At 17.8% G+C, this 24,824-nt stretch overlaps 1 protein-coding gene across 1 annotated transcript; it reads left to right on the forward strand.

Moving 5' to 3' along the window:
• Positions 1 to 696: 696 nt before the first annotated feature.
• On the forward strand, positions 697 to 24,597 carry SRAE_1000226500 (Probable Ras GTPase-activating protein; the record flags this gene model as incomplete). The annotated part of the gene is made up of 10 exons (XM_024649321.1): positions 697 to 817; positions 1,104 to 1,228; positions 1,508 to 2,018; positions 3,196 to 4,261; positions 9,436 to 9,563; positions 11,360 to 11,517; positions 12,663 to 12,820; positions 16,494 to 16,805; positions 19,786 to 20,127; positions 22,155 to 24,597. 10 exons carry the CDS (start codon positions 697 to 699, stop codon positions 24,595 to 24,597), a joined length of 5,364 nt encoding a protein of 1,787 aa, XP_024503210.1.
• Between the last annotated feature and the right edge of the window lie 227 nt (positions 24,598 to 24,824).

Raw genomic sequence — 24,824 nt, forward strand, 5'->3', positions numbered from 1 at the left:
TTATATGATATATTTAAAGTATTAACAGTGAAATTTTTATAATCTTAATTTTATAAGTACCATTATTTAAATATATATATAAATATTTTTTTTTTATTAGTTAAGTAAATAAAAATTATACTAGGTTGTAGATATTAAAATAAATCATAGAAAACTTTAACAATACAAATCTTTTCTTTCATTTTTAATTTAAATATTTCCTGATTAATGATATATATAATAATTCAGTATTTAATTCTTGTATTGAAAATAAATATATCTTAATATAATTTGACAATACATCAATTTTTTTGTAATATCATGACTAATATATATATAACACTATTTTTAGCATTATTTTCTGTAAAAAATTTTTTTTTATAAATATTCTATAACTAATCATTAAAATAACATTAAAATTATGAAATAATTTATAAATGTTTTTTGTAATAAATTAAAATAACTTATATTATATTAAATTTTTTAACATTTTAATATAACAAATTTATATCTTTAATAATATTTTAAATTTATAAGTAAAATTTTATTACATAATTAAAAATATCAATATATTTTATTTATTTTTTTTAACTAATATTTTATTTAATATTTTAAAATAATTTTTTTTTTTGTTTAGATTTATTAAAAATAATAATAATAATTTTTAATGAACAATAAACTATACTACAAACTATAATATTATTTATACTTTTTAATATGAACATTAAACATTCATATTTGAAATTATATGAAGATAATAATTTATCTAATCATCTTTCAAAAATTGAAGAAACATGTAAAAGTCTTGTTGTGTATCAAGGATGGATGAAGGTATTTGGTAAGAATTTTAAAAATTATCTTTTAAATAAAATATTGACCTGACAGACACATCTTCTTTGATCTACTTTTTGACATTTTTCATTGAACACATTCCTCATAATATTTCTATTAATAAATTTTTTTTTATTATTTATGTTTAGTCAAACTTATAATACATAATAACTTTCAATTTAGTTAATTTTAATAACTATAAAACATTTAAATTTAATTATAAAAAATTTTTTTATATTTGATTTAATTATAAATTTTTATATGATTTCTAATTTGTATAAATTTTTTTTTAGAAGGCTTTATTCCAAATCAACCACATTCATCTAATTGTATCAAAACAATTAATATTAAGTGGCACATAGGATTTTGTATAATAGATCCACAAGAAAAATCTTTAATCTGTTTCAATGATAAAAAAGTATGTTTTATATTTTATCCTATATATATTATAAATAAAATATCTAAGATTACTTTTATGATAAAATTAATTTTATATATAAAATTGTTTTGATATCATTACATAATATAAAAAACAAAGTATAAAAATTATTTATGTATATTAAAAAAAATAATTTACTTTAAAAGTTGTTTATGTTAAATTAAATTTGTAAAATTCATGTAAAATTATAATCAAAGTACTGTAAAATTAATTACCTTGATAATGACGTATGTTTAACAAAAAATTGTTTTTTTTTAGGCAGCTGATGAATATTGTTGTGATAAAATTATAATAAGAATAAGTAAAGTTTATCCTTCATATGAAGAATCAAAGATATTTGATAATATTAATACAAATAAAATAAATAATTCATTGGAAATTTCACATTCACTTAAAAAAATACTTCCTAAGCCAGTAAATGTAATTTGTTGTTCACCAAAAAATAATCTTGAAGTTGACTATTACGAAAAGTCCAGTCACCTAATGAAAATAGTTTCATACACTTTGAATAATAAAGATGCATTAAATTTCAATTTTTCATCTACATCAAATTACTCTAAATCGGCTACATTGTCAAAACTTGATACTACCAAAAAAATTGACATGAATGGAAATTGTAATTTAAGAAATTATAATAACACTTCATATAATTCAATTGATAAAAAAAATGTCTCTTTGGTACCTATTTTTCAATCAGTAAATTTTTTGTCAAATGGACAAACAATCCCCACATATTATTATAATACTTCTAAAATAATTCCAATACAAGGTAAGTTTTTTTTTTTATATTATCAAAAATAAACTTGCTTATAAATAATTGATCATTATTTAAAACATGATAAAAAAATTAACACTGGAACTTTATCATTTTCAATGAAAACCAAAAACTTTTAAAATTATCATAGTTCTTTTTAAAATAACAAAAAAATATTTATAAAAGAGATTGATTTTTAAGCATAAAAGTTATTATATTTTAAAATATAACTTTAATTGACATTGTAAAACTCGTTTTTGGAAATTTAAAATAAATTGAACTTTAATTAAGTACTTATTTAATTTATAAGTTAATATTCTAAACTACTTGTTTCTATGTTTTATACGTTTCAAACAGATTTAATATTTTTTTCTTTCTACAATAAATAAAACTTTTAAAAAATTTAATTGTAAAATGTGATGTTTAAATAAAATATTTAGTATATCGCAATATATTTATTTTTTATTAATACTATAGACTTCTCATATTACTTAAAATAAATATATAATTGTTGTTATTTTTTTTATCACAATCTAATTTTTAAAAGTTAACTATTCATATTTAAATAGTTATGCTCAATTAAAAATATAATTTTTAATAATTATTTTATATATTAATAGTTAAATTATTATTTTACTTTTTATTAAAACTTTTTTTTTATATACTATATAGCTGTTTTAATCATTTTGTATTTTATATAAAAGCAGATTAAAATATTTATTATATACATATATATTTTATGTAATTTAGGTCTAATTTATTCTTATATTTAAAATTATTGTCATAACATTTCAATTAAAACAAGAAAATGTTAGATAAATTTTAATATATAAAATATTATAATGAATATTTAAAATCAGTTTTATTTTAATTTAATGTTGAATTTATATTATTTTATATCATTGTATTATTCTTTCCTTAATTATTTTTATTTGACTTTTTTAATTATAATATTTGTTTTAAATTAGTTCCTTTAACAATTACAAAACTTTTTATCTGAAAATGCAGTTTTTTTTTTTTTTCATTTCATCTATTAATGTTATTTGTAATTATAGAGATTCTAACTATTTTATACTTTCTTTTTTTTATGTATTTATAAATTTATAATAGTTAAGATAACATCTTTTTTTTTAGATAAAACAGTGACTTTTCTTTTATATTATTATTCTTTAAATATCAAAAATGCCTTTAGCACGAGTTGATAAAAACATTAGTGTAGGCTTTTCTACTGATATAACAAATTCAAACTCAATAGACTTTTTAAGTAATGTTTGTGAATTAACATGTTATGATAATAATTTATTCCCACCTTTTAAAAGATGTAAAATGAATAACACTAAGAGAGAAAATAAAGAAAAAGTAATTAAAAATGCTAATTTACTTAATGAAAATTACTACAAGATTATTAAGACTCCTCCTTGTAATAGTAAGAATAGTCTTTGTGAATGTAAAGTATTTACTAATAATTTTTTGTTACCTATGTCAAGTTCAAAATATTATCCTAATAATTCTAAAAATGTTGGATTATTTCAACAAAAATATCTATCAAGATATCCTGAAACACCTTATTATGATTTAAATAAATCAATCAACTTTTCAAATCAATTTAATAAAAATATCACTACACAAAATAAATATTTACAAGAAAATTCAAACTTATTTTCTAACTCTAATACATCAAATAATCAAAATGATATTTATTATGGGCAAAATTATTACCCAAATGATTCTGTATTTTTATATAAAGAAAGAAAAAAAAGTGATATGGGACATGGTTTATATCATAACAAATTTTTAAATAATTCAACTCGCTCAGATGAATTAACTTCTTCTTCTTCTTCTAAAATTATACCTGTACTTAACTTACCAGAACATAATCTTGAAACAACTTTTGACAATAATATGATAGATAGAAAAATTAATAATGAAAAGTTTAATTTACCATCAAGAAAATTATCTACTAATTCAATTAACAAGAAATCAAGAAGGATATATAATGATGATGAAACTTTTAACGAATACGATGACATTATTATTAATAATTCTTTGTTATTAACTCCTAAATCAAATGAAAAAAGTGTTTCTCTTAACAATATATATCAAAGTATAAATGATACAAAATTAGATCAATGTCCTGTTTTAAAATTTAATAACTTTGGTTTTGTTGATGGTGATATTATAAATGATAAAAAATTTTATGGTAAAAAAAGGCAAAATCATAAGTTGAAGGGTAACATTAGTAATTTGGAGGATCATTTGTATGGTAAGATTATTAAAATTTATTAAGAAAAAAAATTTGTAAATCTTTATTTCATGTAAAATACCGATATTTAAACATAAGATTGTTAATTCACAATCATAAAGAGTACAAAATTATATAATCACATATCTAAACACATCACTATTTATAATTATACTCTTTTGTAAATACAAAACTAACTAGCATTTTTATAATTGTAAGCATGTTTATTTAGTGATTTATGTATTTATCTGTTTACACCAAAAATTGTTGACTTTCAAAGAATTAATTATCTTTTTTTATTTGTAGTGACTTTTTGTACTTCTTGAAATATGTAAAAAAAAATTTTTTTTAAGTAAATTAAATAATACTATTTCATTCTGAGTATTAAAAAAATTTTAATAATTAAAGATAACACAAAGTATTAAAATATATTTAAAACTTTGTTAATCTTTAATATTTAAAAATCGGCATGTGATATAATTATAATTGCTTAAAAATTTTTAAATAATACTATATTAGAAGATAATAACTGTCTCAAAGAAATATTATTTATTTATACAAAATAAAATAAAATAAAAAAATATTATAAAATAAAAAAAAATATATTAAAAGATAAAAAAAAATTTTTATACATATATTTTTTATAACTTTTTATTTATAATATAATTGAAATTTATATTCATGTAAATAATACGTCATTTTTTATAACGTTCATTAAATTTTAAACTAATAAATTATTCAGTTAATTTCTTGACTGATAATATTAAGTAAATATTCACTGAAATACCTTCCACTTGGATATTGAAATAAAACAAATTTACTAAAATTTTCTGGTGTCAATAAATATCATCATAATTTAGTTAATCTAAATTTTGATTATCTTTAACTCATATTTTAAGTAGTACCAAAAATTTTTTATCTAAAACTATGAATATATTTTCTAAAACTATCCACAATATTTTTTTTTTCTTTAAATAAAAAAAAACCATATGTTGTTTTGATGTTATAAAAAAAATATATTGAGGCTAAAGGTAATAATAGAAATTTTTTCTATTGTTAATATTTTATTAATACTATTCCTAATAAAATATATTGACAATGAATTATAATAATTTCCTGTTTTTAAATGAAGTACAATGCAACTAATATTGTTAATAATTATTTCTGCTTTTTAAAAAATATTATTTTTTTTGAAATTATTTATAAAAATGTAACTATTTATTATAATTCAAATCAAAATTATTATTAAGTTGTTTTGGTACATTAGTATTATTTAATTTTTTTTTAATTTATCAATAGCTTTTAAATGAATCTTTTTTAAATGTTTATATTATAATAAAAATAATAATAAATTATGAATCAACACATTTTGAAGTTATCATCTATAAGCTTTTATTTTTTTTTTTAAATTTTTAATCATCTTTTTTAGCATTTTTATAAATATAATATAATAAGTAGCATATGAGTTTTTCATATATCAATAACCTTTTTTTTTCAATTTTTCTATTTACTTTATTTTCAATTTCAATAGATATGTTAATATCCCATTTATTACAAAATTTTTATTATTAAAATTTTAAAATTGATTAAATTGAATATTTATAAATATTTTTAATGTATTTTTATTACTAATTTTTATTATTATTAAGAAGGATAAAAAAAAAACTTTGGTAATAACTAAAATATAACAACTTATAATAAAATATCTTTTTAATTAAATTTATTAAAAAAGAAAAAAAAAACTTTTTTTATATATAATTTATTAAAATTTTTAACTATCATTTTGTCTTTTAATATTTCCTGGTTATTATTTATTGTTCTCATAGTTCATTTTATTTTTCTAAATAATACATAAATATAATACTTTAATACTATTTTGATATCATTTTATGTTTAAATGCTAAATAAAATAAATCAATTACTATTTATTTAAATTTACTTTTACAAAAATAAATACTGTCAAAATTGTATTTATATTATATTGAAATAGAAACCCGTCTCCATTGTATGACAGCTTTTGTCTAATGCTCCAAATTATTTAATTGAAATAATAAAATTTAACATTATTTATTTATTTTTAAAATAAATAAGATTTTTACCATTTAGTTTAGTATTAGTTGATATAAATAGTTTATTATTTTATTTATATTTTAAAAATTTAAATCTTTTTTTTTTTTACATATATATTGTATATATTTGATTTTTTAATCTTATATTTGAATGAATCAACCATCATGTAGTTTTAACTTTTAAAGTAACATATGCTCCGTATATTTAAAACATTAAATAGGATTTAACAAAATCATGCTAAATAGATACAATTTTAGTAAATTTTATTGATACAAACATCTGTTTAAGGATCTTTTTTTTTCTAAATGGTAACATTTTATGGCATATAAAAATAATTCAAATTTATAATATAACTAAAAGTTTATTTGATAGATGTAACATTTTATTATTTTTGACAAAATTATGTAAAATCAAATTTTATTTTATCATGATATGATATATACCTAGTTTTAAATTTTTAAATATAACCACATGCTATGATTTTATGATTTATTGTAATATTTTTATAATTTTATTCAAATAGACACGCAAAAATATATATAATCTTAAAGTTATAAATTGTTTTAAAAAGTATAAAATTTTAATTTTAATAATAGATATTGTTTAACATTAATATATTCTTTATATTTTAAGTAAGACATTTATATAAAATTGGCGCTATATTTTTTTCAATTAAGATAATCAATAGATATGATAGTATTACATAAATTTTTGTTTTTTTTTAAATTAATTTTTAAATTTTACTTAGTTTTTATTTTATTCTATATTTATATGATAAGACGGGATATCTTCTTTTTATTATTATTATTTTTTTTGTGTGTATGCTTTGTTTCAGTACATTTGATGGAGTTACTTGATTTTAATCAACTCATACTGGAAGATCACAAATCATTATCAAAATTCAGTTCTGTAAGAGGTAATAATTGTATTGAAAAAATAAAATAATAAAATGTATAAAAATATAAGTTTAATCTTATAAAAGTTTTTAAAATAAAAAAAAATATGTATATTTTAATAGAGATGAAATTATTTTTCTAAAAGTTTTCCTTATTTTTAAGTACCTATCTGAAGGATTAAAGATAGGAAAAAAATACTTTTTAAGGTTCTTATTACTTATATACTTTCTTAGACATAATATTTTGTATGAATAAATAAAGTTGATTAGTAATTTGTTGATAAATTCTTAACTTTGTTATTATCTATCATACCAATACTGTACATTCGGGAGTATTAAAATTCATTCTAAACGACTAATATATATATATGTATTCTATGGACTTGATATTTGTATTAATGTATACTGGACCCAAAATTTTAATATCTAATGTATTTATAACTTATCTATTCATTTCTATAATTATTTATTATTAAATTAAAAAAGAATTTTTTTTTTAAATGTAAAAATAATAATGTGTTCTTTTAAAATGAAATTTTTTTTTCCATCTAAATGATAGCATTTCTGTTTAATTATTTTACTCAAAAAAGTTTTTAAAAAAAAAAAATTTTTTTTAAGTAATTTTTAAAATCTATCTTTATCTTGATTAATTTATGACTTGTTTTTTTTTTCATTTGGTAATTTTAATGTATATTTCTTGTTTTCAACATGGAATATTCATGAACAATTTAATATGATCTATCTATTTATTGAAAATTAAAGCAAGCATCATTAATTTTATATATTCATAGTTTGTCAATTGTCTTATTATAGTTAATGTAAAAATTGTCATTTTTCTTTTAGATGATGACTTTTCAATATATATATATATATGTGTATATATTGTGAAATTGTAAAGGAATTAAAATTTAGATATCTTTTGATGCCATTATAGTATTTAAACGTAGTCAAAAAGATTATATTTTACAAATTTTTATTCTTATCATCTACTTTTCGATTAATAAAGTTAATGTTATATGTACAAAATACCATTAATATTATTAAAAGTTTATAGTATTTTTAGTTTTAAATTATTGTTACTTTTATGTAGAGGTAATTTTCTATATAGAAAATATGAAGGAATTTTTAATTATAATGAATTATTAGATAATTAGTAATTCTTAGAAACTAAATAACTATAATTATTAATGAATTTTTCAAAAAATACCATACAGTATTTTAATATTATTATTCAATTTATAAAAGAAAAAAATAGATAAATTAACTTTTATACAAAATAATTATAACAAATTAAAATGATGTATATTAATTTTAACTTTTATTTTATGATTGAAAATTAATAATATTTAACATCATTATAATCTTAACTTTTTTTTTCTTTTAAACTTTGTAGTACTATTTTTATATAATGTATTTTATAATAATTGTAAATAGTAAAACTAAATATATAATTATATTTTTGGAAACAATAAAAATGTATTATACTAAAAATTTATTTCTGTATCATATTAACCTAACATCTCCTAATATTTTGTGTCATTACATATTTGGTAAGAATTTATATTTCACCTATAATTAAAGTATAATTATATTATTAATACTACATTATTCTCAATTTTTGCGCAAATGTGACACTTTAAACGTATACCAAACAAAGTTTAATAAATAAAAAGAAGTTTTTATTTCTTTTAGTGACATTAAATCTTACAGGTTCTCATGTTTGTTAAATTGATAATAGTATTATTAAACAATTACAAATGCTTTACAAATATCTTTGAATATTTAACTGTAAAAATTTCTAACGTCATTACTTCTTTTGGTTTTTTTTTTTTTTTTTTTTGTAAAATGTTATAGTATTAAGTATATTTTACAAGGAAAATAATTATATTAATTGTTCATTGAATTTTTATTTATATATACATTTTGATTTCTTATTTTATTAAAATATTTAATTATAATTTTTAGTATATTTTAAAAGAAAAAAAAGTTTTTTTTTTTAAGTACTATTTTAGTTGGAAAGTATCTTGATATGGCTTTTATATTTAATGAATATCAAAGATTTTCTTAATAATATTAAATATGTCTGTTAGTGGATTAACAAACATAATAATACTTTTTATTCAATATATTTGGTACTTATCATGTTGTTTTTTTACTTTTATAAAATCATTTATATTATGTAAAAAATTTAAATCCTCTATATTTTCACGAGGAGATAACTATAGAGAGTCATGGCAACCTTTTATAAAAAATAATAAAAAATCAGCTATGATTTCGAAACTTGATTCCACTAATCAAGTTAGAATTTTTATACTTGATGATGAAAATGCACCATTTTTAGTAAAGAAATATGGTAAGTAAAAAGTATTAAAATCATCTTGTAAAGTAACTTTCGCTTTTTTCTTTTTTAATATTATGATTATTGAAAGATATATAATATTTCATTTTTCTAATGATTGATAAAATATCATTTATATTGGTTTATTTATTTTGTATCTATCAAATTTGATGTTTAATTTTATGTTTTATTAAAATTAATTACTTTTATAATTTATAAAAGTTATTGCTTTAAAATGTTAAAAAAAAAAACTTTATATTTGTTTTTTTTTTTTGTAAATATTTTATCTATCTAAATATTAACTAAAAATACTACTTTTAAATTAAATTTCTTTCTTTATGAAAAAAGTAATATATTACATAGTTTTATAAGATGTTTTTGTTTATTATTTTTCTTAATTATACACAACGACATTTTAAGATATTTTTATTGACTTATAGATATATTATTAATATCTAGAATGTTTAATACATCATATATATATTTTTTTTTAAATCAAATCTAAGATAACATCTACAATTTTCTTAGTATTTGATGTGATTCATTTGCACTTAAAAAGGTCATTTAGTGAAAGGTAATAATTAAAAGTTATGATAAAAGATTCCAGTGTTTGATCATCTTAATTAATCATGGTTTTTTTAACTAATTATGGAATGATTTAGTTAAAAAGGCATAAAGAAAAAAAATTTTTGCCATATTATTATAATTATTAGTTGACTTTTGTCATTGTAATTCAAGCAAGCAAATCTCTTTTATCATTAGAATATATTTATATATATATACTTTTATTACAGTTACATTCTACAAAACATTTAATAGTTTCATTTTTAAGTTAATAAATGTAAATTATTAAGAGTCATTGATGTTGTATTAGAAAGATTTATGGAGGACCAAATCACGTGAAACCATATAAATTATTCTATCTCTATTTAATAACATTTACTTTCTTTATATGTTGTTTAAATAAAAAGAAACACTATGTATAAGTATTATTATTTAAAAGCATATTACTATTGTTACTGATATTACAAATATGAATGGTTTATGCTAATGATTTGCAACGATAACATTTTCTATGCACCATTAAAAATACTTTATAAAAATTAACAATTATTTAATTTAAATTAGTTACACATTTTTATTAATATTTTATATATGTACTATATTAACTATTGTACATAAAAATAAATTATTATTATAAATAATATTTTAAAATATATATTAATATTTATATACTAATTAATTATTTTTATTATAAAATCACATCTTATAGAATTCTTTAAAAAAAATACTTGAATTATATATATATATATAAATAAGACAAAAAAAAAGAAGTAAATAACTAGCTATCAATTCTTAAGAGATGTTTTATTTTTTCAAGATTATTACGTAGACATACTTTAAAAATCATATCATATACTTTTTATTTTGTCTTATTTTATATTATAATATAAATATATATATCTATACTATATTTAAGGAGATTTGCTTGCAAATAAAAATAACAGTACTACATTTTTTTTAAAAAAAAAAACTATTATTTTATAAAAATTTATGGACTATAATAATGCATAGGACACAATCATTAACAAATCCATTGCATTATTTTTCTAATTTTTCATTAAATATTATTCCAGAAGAATGTACAATTGGAAATGATTATTTTGGTGAGAATTTTATATAAATAATATTATTAGATTTTTATTAAATTTTTAATAATGATCAATTTATAAAAAATATTTAAAAGAAAAAAAAAATAAAAATTAATTAAAAAAAAAAAGTTAAAAATAATTTTATGTTTATAATTTTAGAGACATGCTATGAAGGTGATGGATCAGATGAGAAGAAAAAGTCAAAATTGGTACCTCATAAGATGGGTGAAAATAAGGAACGATGTCATAGTACAAATTTTACAAAAATTAAAAATTCCTACAGTCAAAGTAATTTAACTTTACACCACAATTATTCGGTAAGTTTTTTTTTTCGTCAACTTTTCATTTCCTTATTACTATATTAATTTTAAAACATTTTATTCATAAAAAAAATACATATTACATTATATAATTTTATTAAATTTTAAACTTTTTAAAATATATAATTTCAAAATACCTTATATTAGCTAATATCATTTTACAACATTTTTCTTTTAAAATATTATATTGATTTCTAATCACCTATTAAAAATAATACCATTCATGATTTTGGAAAAAAAAAATACATTTTTTTTGTTTATTTTTCTTAAAATAACATTTAAAGAAGCTTTTTTTGAAAACTGTCATAGAAAAAATATTTATTCTTTATTTGCGTTTCTAGATAAAAAAATGTTTACATTATTATTAATAAAGTCAATTCTTCTCTACCAAAATTTTGATTGTTTTTATCACCTCACACTACAGTATTAAAATATTTTTATTATTTTAAAAACAGTTTTATATTTATAGATTTTCTTAAGTACATGTTTCATAATAAAATTCTAATAAAGAATTTTTTTGTTAATAAACTATTAAACTATCTTTTTTTTTTAAAAATTTTTTATTTGTTAATTATAATTACATAAATATAAGAAATTTTTTAGTAATTTTATGTACTTTTTAATGAGATATGTTGTGGTAATAAAATAAAAATATCAAATAAATAGATAATAAACAAGAAAGAGAAACTATTTTTAATAGTTTAAGATCAAGAGTACTATAAGGCTTCCAGTTTACAAGTATTATTTATTAGAAAAATCATAGTGTATATAAAACAATTATCTTATTATTTTAAAATTATTATATATTTTTCTTACACTAAATGTCTAAAACAATTTTCGATGAAACTTGTATAAATAAAAATCAAGATAATTGAGAATAAAAAGTCATTAGTAATTAATTTTAAATGTTGATGTCTTTCTTTAAAATATAAATTTTAATGCTTATTTATTTGCCATTCAACAACTTTATAACTTTAGTATTAAGTTTTAATAATTGTTTTTACCATATATTTTTTTTTATTATTATTATTAGATGTTTATTTGGAAGTTATTTTAACTATATTTTTGTGTAAAAAAAAAACTACCCTGAATGTCTATTTTTATATTATTTAAAACTTTTTTAATAAATTAATTTTTTTTAGGAGGAAGAAAAAAGTATTCCAATTGAAAGTTTACCTTCATTATCATCCAATAAATTGGCTAATTTTTTTATAAAACCATTTCGGAATAATCCTTTAAAAAGAACCAAAAGTGTTTCTAAATTGGAAAGAGAACATAAATTAGGTGACCGAATCTATTGGTAAGTTTAATTAAAAAAAAAAAAATTTGTTATCCATAACAACAATTATGACCATTTAAAATACACTACTTTTAAAAAAAAATATATGAATACATTTATCCTCCAACAATAAAATTTATTATCATCCTAAATTATTCATTTTTGAACATAAGGTTGCCAAGTAAAAAAAAAATATAATACATCATTATTTTTTTAAAAAAACACTTAACATATTTTGAACAATTACAAATTTTTTAAAAAAAAAACATCCAAATTCATGTAAATTTTATCTTGCAATAAAATGTAATATATAATCATATCATTTTTTTAAATTTATATAAAATATTTTTGATAAATTAAAGTATTCTTACAACAAATTTTATCTTAATATTAAAAACAATTTCCATTACTTTAAGAGGTTCTTTTTTAAACTTTAAATATTTACCATACCAAATGAATTTCTAAACTTAAGTATAATATTTTCTCTATAACTACTACTAATGAATTTTATTAAACTAATGAAATTTCCATTATTTTTAAATAAAATTAGAGGGGAAAAATAAAATACAATATAGTACTATAAAATATACTTTAAACTATTTTAAAAAAAAAAAAAAGTTAATAAAAAAAATTTTATTTTATAAAACTTTTAATTTCAAATTTTGCTATGTTAAAAAGATAAACAATTTTTTTTTGTGCATCATATTGAGTGATGAATCTGTTCAATATAATTACTTTGTAAAATTATTATTAAATTTTAATATTTCATTTATTGAAAAATATTTGTTTAAAACTTTGGGAATGTTGTTATTTAAGTATTATATGTTAAACCAATAATAATAGAGTTAATATTTACATATTTTTTTGTTTTTTTTAACTTTAACAAGAATTAAATTACTTTAATTCAAATGAAAATTTTTATATTTTTATTTTATTTAAATTTTATGACAAAATTAAATTTATTCACAAATTTTTTACTCTTTTTTTTTTTGTTTAATAATTTATTAAAGAACTTTTTTTATGATAATAATAAAATTTTATCCTTATATACATATTTAGATCTATTTTAATAGTTTTTTTTTTAAGACTTAAAAGAATTTTTGAATATAAAAGTAGTTTGTCACTTTGATGATACTTTTTTCTTGATATATGTAGTATGAATGTTAAATGTTATGCATTTTAAATAACACTTTTTTTTAAATTGATCCTTAGCTTATAACTTCGTTAGATTGTCAATAAGATTATCATAATTTATTTAAATTTTTTAGCTTTTAGGCTATTGAATTAATTGATAATTCTAAATATTTTGTTAACATATTAAGATAAAATTTTTTTTTTTCATTAACAAAATATTCATTTATAATTTTATTTTTTTTTAATACTTATAACTTATTTTAAATAATGGTAAAGAATTTTTATACATTTATAAATTGAGAAAAAAATTGTATTTTAAATAATCAATTATATAAATCTTTATTTTATTGATATTGAAATATTTAGAATTTATAGTTTTATCCTAAATATATCTTATGTGTTTGTGAAATAAAGAACCCTAAATATCAATAATATTTCAATATTTATTTTCATAATATAAGATGATAATATTATTAACACTAACAATATTATCATGTCTCAATGGTCAATTAGTACCTTTAAATATATATATATATTCTAATTCCTTGATTAATTAATCTTTTATCATTTAATATATTATTAATAAAATTCTTTATTTACTTTGTCATGAATTTACTTAATATAACTTTATAATAACTTTATGATTAAATTTTATCCTTTTAAATATTATTTGTATAATGAAATAATTTGTAAAATTCTCCCAATTATTAAATTTACAGACATATTATCATTTTGAATGATTTTGACATAACACTATATACTAAGGGATATAACGCTAATACATATTATATAATTCATTCATTATCTATTATAAAATATTGATATTAATAACAATCAACCTCTATTCTTTAGAACTATGATTTTTATTAAGGCAACAAACACATCATATTTATTTTTATCTTTCAATCTATGTTTTATCTCTCTTGATCAAACAAAACATTTAGTAACAATTTTTTTTTATCGTATTTGCACAACTGAGTTAAAATTACTTAATTCATAATATTGCAAATTATATCATATTTATCATTATTTATAGATATTATATATATTTATTGATAAATAAGTAAAAAAATTTTATTAGAAAAAAAAATTTATTATATTTATTTTTTGTTAATTAATCATTTTCTAAATTATTAATTTATTTTTATTAATATTGTAAAAAAAAAAATTTATATTTAGATAATATTAGTGAGTGCTATTACTAGAATATATTAATATATATACATTAAATTATCATATAATTATTAGCTAAAATGAATTTTTTTGAAAATTATATTTCAAAATCAATTTTTTCTAAAGCTTCATTGTCACCAGCTAATAGTTCATCTGGCTATTCAACTTTAACTTCTAGAATATTTGATGAAACTAAAGATTACCCTAAAGATATGAATCAAGAGGTTGATAATAAATTTAATGAAAATATTGTAAATGATGATAAAAATTCTTTAAATACACATCCAGCACATAAATTAATAAGGGGTAGAACTGTTTATAGAATAAAAAGAGGGTAAGTAAAATTAAAATAAAAGTACAAAATATATATTATATTATTATTTTATAAAGATATAATAATTATATTTAAATGATTTGTATATAAAATAATTTGTTATTATCATGTTAATTTTTGTTATCCTTTAAATGACAAACTTTAATATTTTTTTTTGAATAGATATTTGTTTAATTTTTTTTTTGAATTTCAATTGTTAATATTTTATTATTATTACTATTGTAATAATGGTCATTATATATATATATATATTAATAAAACATAAAGATCATTGTTTAATTACATTCAAAATAGATATTAATAATATTGTTACTTAGACAAAAAAAAAAAGAAAGGCGGTGATTATATTTTATCTTTTAACAAAAAAAAATTTAAAATCTTTAAATATACTTTTCTTTCTTTTTTTTTTGAAGATTTAAATTCTTTAATTTGATTTCTATATTATAATTTTTGATGATTCAACGAATTAGTGTCTTTTATATATTTTTAATAGTAGTGAAGATAAACTTACTTTGAAAACAAAAATCAAGTTTATCAATACATGAGGTTAAGTCAACTAGATCCAAACGATTCTAAATGCATAATATGCTTTATAGCAAATCATTATTCACTTCATTTCTCGATGTAAAACTTTTAAAATCCTTTTATATCTCTTCCAAAATCATTTCAATTAAAATAAAGCTTTTTAAAAAAAGGATAAAGTTCATTTATTGTATTTATCAATTTTTATGTAATAAAAGAAAATACATAGTATATAATATTTATATTCATTAATAAACGAAATTTTTATATTTAACTATTTATTTTAAAAGAATATATTTTTTTTGTAATATTACTTTTTTTTAATATACTATGCTATAAAAAAAATATATTTATAAAGTTACTAACTATACTAAATATAATATTTGAAGATAAAATAAAAAATTCAGGAAATGATTATTGTTTTTTTTTAAAAATTATAATTTTAAAAGGTCATATATTGTTAAAAAAAAATACTATTTAAATTATGATATAAAAAAAAGTGTATTGTGTAATAATTAATTATAATTTAAGGCCAGATACAAGACAATCAAGTGAAAATTTATCTTCAACCGGAATGTATAATAAATATCCCCAGAAATCATTATATTATGGCAATTTAGGGACAACCTTTGATAATAATCAAAAACAAAAATTAAGAAATTGTAAATCTCATGAATCTCTTATGTCATTTTCAAATACCAGCCATATGATAGATTTAGGATCAAGCACCACCCAACTTCATCCTGTTCATCCCTCTGTTTTAGGGATTGCTAATTGTTTCAAAGTTGCTAATACTTACTATGCCTGTAAAACACCATCTGAACGCGCCAAATGGATTGAAAAGTAAGTTATATTCTTTTTTACAAATGTAATTAATTAATGTATACTAAAGAATAGCATTATATTTTTGAAAATTAATTTTTATTATAACGATTAGATCTAATTATATAATATATTAAATATAAATCTATAAGAAATATAATAGATCCAGTTTATAAATTTAGAGTGTATTTTTATTATAATATTTGAATAATCTTTCTAATATTATTATTATTATTTCCTTTTTAAAGTTAGATAAACTAAATTAATTTTTAAATAATTTTTTTTTTATTTATTTATTTCATCAACTTATTATTTAAAATTACTATAATTAACATGAATTTTACTACTTTTTTTTTATTATCATCTATTTGTTAGGTATAATTTATTTTGTACTTTCAAAAAATATAATATTAATCTTATATTTATTTGATAAATTTAATGTTAATCATTTTAATAATTTATTATAAGCCTATTTTAAAATAATATGATTTTTCTAATGTACCCATTAATATACATGTTACATATACATAAATTTAAAAATTCTACAAATTATTAAAACATGTTTAGTATCAATAAAATCATAACTATTTATATAAAAAAAAAGTGGTTCTAACATTTTTTGTTTTTAGTTAATTAGAAAAGTTTTTATAAGAGTTTCTATAAACATTTTAATATTATATAACAATAGTCATCAAATTGTAAGTATTAACTAACATTACCATCGTTAGAAAAATATTGTATTCTTTTCTATTATTATTTTTTTTTTCTTTTTTAAACTAGTTTTTAAATATAATACTTTTTACTCCTAATATTTTAACTATGGACTTTAATTTTGGTAAAAAATAATGTTATATAGTACATCATACATTTTTATTCTTCTATTACTATTATATCAATATATTATATATATATATATTTTTTTTTATTCTAATAAATCTTACTATAATTAATTAGTTTAGTATTAATTTTATAAAATTGTCAAAATTATTTATTATTATATTTTTATTAATTTACATTTTTCTACATATTGTTATAATGTTCTTTAAAAAAAAAACAACCAAATTTCTAGATTAGTTGTATTAATTATCTAATTAATATTCTCTTAAAACTACAATTAATCTTAATGTCACATTCATTGTTACTCGTTTTTATAATCTTATTAAATAATCAACCAAACCAATCTTTTTCAATTCTTTTAAAATTTTATTTATACTTCACAATAAAAAAAAAATAATAAAAAATAGTACAATTATTTTAAAATTGCAAAAATTGATATGTTATTTTACTTTTTTCTTTGTAAAAAAAATTCTTTTTTTTCATACAATAAAAATAATCTATTTTTAAATTTTAATAATTTTATTTCTTTCAATATTATATATGCCACGTTAATAATATTACTTTTGTATTTGAAATTATCTAGTTTATTAACATTTTTTTTAGTTTAAATATTTTGAAAAAAAAACTAGTATAAAATAAGGATAAATCAAGTTAAAAAATTTTATTAAAATTTTAAAAGTAGAAAATTGGTGTATTTTTATTGGATTTTTAATTTTATCATCATACATTTTTATTATTTAATTCTTTTTTTTTTTTTTGACCAAAAGGAAACATATTAAAAATTTAATAATACTAAATTTCAATCAAACAAATTAAAAACTTTTATTAGTTAGCTTAGATATAGATATTAAAAATGATTTGTGTTATTAGGATACATTTTTTTGTAAATATTAATAAAAACAAACAAATAATTGTTTACTTTGTTTGTAGGATCAGTATCATATGTTAATAAAATGACAATTAGTTGATGAATTGCTTTTCTGTAAAAAAAAAATATTTTCTTTATTGATAAATATTAACTTTACCTTACTATTATAGTTTATTGTTTTATAATTTTTTTATTTACTAACCGTTATATTTTTATTTGTTAATATATATATATATTGTTTTTTTTTAAATATAATTGGTAGCAATAAAATTTACAAATGTTTTTTTTTGTATTTATTTTATTTTTATAATTTATTCATTAAACTATATTTTATGACATATTATAATGGTACTTCAATCTATTGATAGATTTTTTTACATTTTAATAAATTGATTTCTATTTTTATATAACTTATTTTAGTTATCATATATAAAATTTTGACCTCAACCTTACCAAAATTTTTATTCATTTTACTCATTATACTTATCTTTTCTATTATATACACACCTGGATATTTTCATAATTATTCTTTTTACTCCTCTTACTATTGTTTGTAGTACAATATAACCTTTGAAATAAAAAGAAACAAGCACAACTTGTCACTATTATATGTTTCACCTGCAAATTTGGCTTTTATTAATCATTAATCGATAATCACTTAATTAGCACAATATAGTGATTTTTATTTATAAGATTATAATTATTTCCTATATTCCATAAATTAAATTATCTATCTTAAAATAATATTAAGTGACCATTTATTGATTTTTATTATCAAATTTATTTTTATCTTCTACTTTTATTAAGTACAATAAATATATAACATATATATATATACATAGTAATAATAATATTGCACAAAATCCAATTATATTTAAATTTTCAATTTTCTACAACTTTTTCAATAAATAATCTTTTGATAGAAAATAGATTTTATTTTTATCTACTTTAAATATGACAAGACTCTTAAATATCTTTTTCTAATATTAATAATCCCTCTATTAATACACAAAATTGACTAATATTTTTATATATATATATATATATATATTTTTTTTAATAATTCAAAATAATATATATATATATATAAAGCTCAATGAATAATTTCCAATATCTATATATATTATACGTTTACCCATCATAACCTTCTTTTTACCAACGACCTCTTTTTTGTGTATTAAAATATAACTGTCATTAAAAGCCATATAATCACATAGTTGATTTTATCATTTATATATAAATATATATATATATGTAATAATTTTTTTATATTTATTTTTTTATTTTTATTTTTAGTCTTCGACGTACTATGAATCCACGAAGAGATCAAAGTAGGAGAACAGAAAATGCATTACAAATATGGATTCTTGAAGCAAAAGGAATTCCTTCAAAAAAAAATTATTTTTGTGAAATATGTCTTGATAAAACATTGTATGCTCGAACATCCGCCAAACTAAAGGGTGACATCTGTTTTTGGGGTGAATATTTTGATTTTTCAATGTTACCAAATGTAGAGGATGTCTGTATAAATTTATATAAAGAAGCTGATCCAAAAAAAAAGAAAGATAGAACAACATTAGTTGGTTATGTACAAATAAAAATGGATCAATTATTATCAAGACATCCTGTAGAAAAATGGTAAGTTTTATTATTTTATTTAAAAATTTATATAATATATATATATTATATTAATATTAAAATAAAAAAGAAGTTTAATGGGATTTAATAACTATTCATGATTTCCAATAGAGATATGTCCTGGGTTTTATAAAATATCACATAAATATATAAAAATATTTAGGCTTTTATAATATCATTTTGATTATATATACACATAAGATAAATGTCATTCTTATATATATAAATCATTTCTAACAATTAATTATTTGTTAATTAAAAAAAATTTTTTATCTGGTTTTTTATTACTGATAAAGAAATTGTTATTATTTTGTATTGTGTAAAAAAAAAAAATTTACAGTATTCCACAATACAATAAGAAAATTATTCTGAGAATAACAACATTTTTTTATTACTTTAAATTTAAATTGTATAACAATTATATTTCTGTGACATTTTTTTTTTTTTAATTTATTAATTAAGTATGAAGCTATAATGATAATTTTATCATTTAAAAAAATTAAATCAAATAATATTTATTTATTTAAAAAAATTATATATATATTTATTCTATTATAAAAGATTTCCTATTTTTAATCAAGGTCAATATTAATAGTTGTTAATTGTAATGACAGTTACTCAAATAGTATTGTACATTCCTAGATCGGTACAAATATCTAAATATGCCTTCACATGCTGTTGGGAAATTTTATTCATATGTAAAATATTTATTTGTTGAATTTTAGTTAAGCTAAATAGTTTATATTCATATTATAATAAGAGATGTCATTTTCTATTGATATTTTTATTATATAAAGAATTGTCAAAATATATTAGAATAAAGGTACCTTAAAGTCTTATTTATTTTTATTAGAAATTTCCACTTTTTCATGGGAATTTAGATATTATATTATTATAAAATATTGATATTATATAACTTTTGTTTATTTAAATTAATATAATTTTTATTATATTGATGTTTTTTTTTTAATATAAAAATATAAATTTACTTATTTATATAAAAATTATTTATTGTGTTATAATATATAAAAATAATAGATGTATATTTATTATTATATTTACTGATCTATAACAATTATGTTACTAAAAAGAGACTATAATTATTTTTGTATCAAACTGCTTAGTCTGAGTATCATGAGTTAAATAGGTATATGTTAAAATAGTCATTTTATTACCTTCAATAGTAATCATAATTTGAGGTTAGTTTCAATTAGTTACTTTTATCTTAGTATTAGTACTATTTATCAAAGTATTAAGGATTCTATAACAATAAAAATTTTTATCTAGTTTGTTTATTTCTTATATATGTTTATTTATATACATTATATATATATTTATTCATATTTTTGTATTATTATTAAGCTTCTAATTATTATCCCTTATTATTTTGACAATAGTAATGGCATATTTTAATAAATAAATAGCAAAATAATTTTATCCTCTGGTATTACATAATATATTCCTGTTTGCTTATATAAATCTCCAATTTTTTTTTTAATACTTAAAAAAAAGTATACATATTAATATAGTTTGATAACCATAGATAAAGTTAATATTATTTTATTTTCAACTATTTTAATACATATACTATATTTGAATACTATTTTATTTTTTAAAAAAAATATTTCTATTATTTGTTTTTTTTTTATTTTATCTTATCATAAAAAAATTTATAGAAATACTACTATTTTTTTTCGACCATGAACATTAATAAAAACCCTAAACTAAATATTATAACTGCGGCACCTAGTAACATTATATCTAATGGGTTTTGTTGTCCGGGTCATTATTATGAGAGTATTAAAGTATCAAAAAAAGATTTACAAATTATAAAAAGGCAAAAAAATGTACATTTATGTGTGTTAAAATATTTTAATAGAGCAAAATTTGATATTGGAAAGTTAAAACAAGCATTATCTATATCTTTAAAAGTTGAAAAAGATTTCATAAAATTTAGGACACTCTTTGGAAGTTATGCTCGGTTAGTCATGTAGACTATAATGATAAATATTTTTTTTCTTTTTTAGGTATAATATTAAAGTGGGATCAGAAGGATTTTCTAACAAGTTAACATCAAATTGGGTTAGTAAATCATCTTCTGAACAAGCATCAATTAGAATAAAAGCACGTTTTCAAACGATTGATGTATTACCAATGCATGTTTATGATCATTTACTTTATTTTGTTAAAGAAAATTATTTACCATTATGTCTTGCATTAGAACCAATATTGTCTGTCAAAGCAAAAGAAGATTTTGCTAATTCTTTAGTTAGGATTCTTCATAAACATCGATGTATAAAAGAATTTTTATGTGACCTAATTATGAGTGAAGTTAATGTTTTGGATAATAAACATTTAATGTTTAGGGGTAATTCTCTTGCAACCAAAGCAATGGAAAGTTATATGAAATTAGTGGCAGATGACTATTTACAAGAAACACTTGGTGATTTTATTAAAATGGTTCTTGAAGGTAATGATAATTGTGAGGTAGATCCAATGAAATTACCTAATTCAACACCAAATTTATTAGAAAGAAACAGACAACAATTAATATTTCTTTGTGAAGCTGCCTGGTCAAAAATTATTGTTTCATTAAAATTTTTTCCAATTGAATTAAAACAAGTATTTGATTTATTAAGAAGACGCCTAATATCATCAAATAAAAGTGAATTAGCAGATAATCTAATATCATCTTCAATATTTTTAAGATACCTTTGTCCTGCAATTTTATCTCCATCACTTTTCTCATTAGTGTCAGAATTTCCTAATCAACAAGTATCAAGAAATTTAACACTTATTGCTAAAACCATTCAAACATTGGCCAATTTTAATAAATTTGGAGGTAAAGAGCATTATATGGAATTTATGAATGACTTTGTTACAAGAGAATGGGATAATATGCATTCATTCTTATTAAAAATATCAACAAACAATGGCATGACCTTCGATGGTTCTCTTCAATCTACAACTTCCGCCATAACTAATCTAGATGTTTTAATTGATACTGGAAAAGAATTATCATTATTGTATAATTATTTAGAGGAAGTATGGGTTGATGAGATACATGAAAAAGTATCTTCAGAAGAAAATAATTTATCACATTTAAAAGATATTCTTAATGAAATTAATTTATCAAAAAATAGAAATTTTGATAATATATCAACTCATACACTTCATACATCTGGTAGTTATTCACCTTCCTCAGATTATGAAAATGGTACTTCATTGTCATATAATCAAAAAATAGAAACAATTCCTAATCATAATTTCCTTAAATTACGTGAAAATACAATAAATATGGAGAATGTTTCTAATAAAGATTCATCTTATCATACCAGAAATTCAATGATAAATAATGATCATAATAATATATCATTAGATGGAAGATCTAAAAGTCAACATTTAGATTTTAATGTTCCAAAAACATCTAGAAATTCATTATATAATTCAAGAGATCATATTGATATTAATCAAGGGTATTTTGAACCAAGACAATATACTATTTATGATGATACATCTAATCATACAACAGAACAAAAATATTCTAATAAAATAATACAGAAACCATATGAAAAATATCATATTTATGATGAGGTAGCACATTCTAATAAAATTAATGGTCCTCCTATTGGACATAAAGATTTATTATTAACAACATCAAATAAACCTTTATGTTCATATTCCTCAAGTTCACAAGGTACTTCAGAAATTATAGATAGTGAATCCTCTGATATAGAAGTTACACTACATGGTGGGGTAAATAAACCGGTAAAAAGACAAAAAAGAAAATCAATTGCAGATGCACAAATAATATTAGATGGTAGAAGTCATATTCATAATACTTTATCAATTCCATTTTCTTCTGGATATCAAAGTCAATCTCAAAGTTCACCAATTTCATCAAATAGTATATCACCTGTTGATTTAGATTCACCAACAAAAAATGTTAATATACTAAAACAGTATGATATTCCAAATAATTGTATGAGACAACGCCGACCATCTTCTCCACTTTTTGTTCACTCATATTCAAATTCAACAGGAACTACTAGTTCAAATGCTAGTAGTGCAGCAAATGATAGTGGTGTTGGGACATCCACAGCTAGTATTCAAAATAGTTCTATAAGAAATAGAAAAAATATTTGGCATAATACACAATCTGAAAGTTTAGAATTACTAGATTCTGAGAATAGTCTACAAAATTTAACTTTACATGAGAATAACAAAAATAAATCAGAAGTATCAAATCAACAAATAATTATTGAAAATCAAAAACGTGAAATAGAACGTTTGATACGTGAAAATGAAATACTTCGACGTCAGATGTCTAGTAATATACTATCATTGAATGCAATAGATTCACAAAAAAATGTATCTATAAAAAATAATAGTCTCTCAACATATTCGTTAATCAATAATTCAACTAATGATATTTCTTCATCAATAAACAAAAATCTTTCTTCCTGTTAATTTAATGATAAATGTATTTATAATTATTAGTTACAATTTACATTTATATTTATTTGTAAAATTGGATGTGTACACCAGAAGATATCACTTATATCAAATTTTGACTGTATATCAATCAAGAAGAAGCTTTATCTCGTGCAAAATTTATTTTATCATATTTATAATAATAATTATATTTTAAAATATTATAGTTTTGTAAATAAAATCATTTTTTTAAATAAAACTTT

The sequence above is a fragment of the Strongyloides ratti genome, assembly GCF_001040885.1.
Source record: "Strongyloides ratti genome assembly S_ratti_ED321, chromosome : 1".
Taxonomy (NCBI): domain Eukaryota; kingdom Metazoa; phylum Nematoda; class Chromadorea; order Rhabditida; family Strongyloididae; genus Strongyloides; species Strongyloides ratti.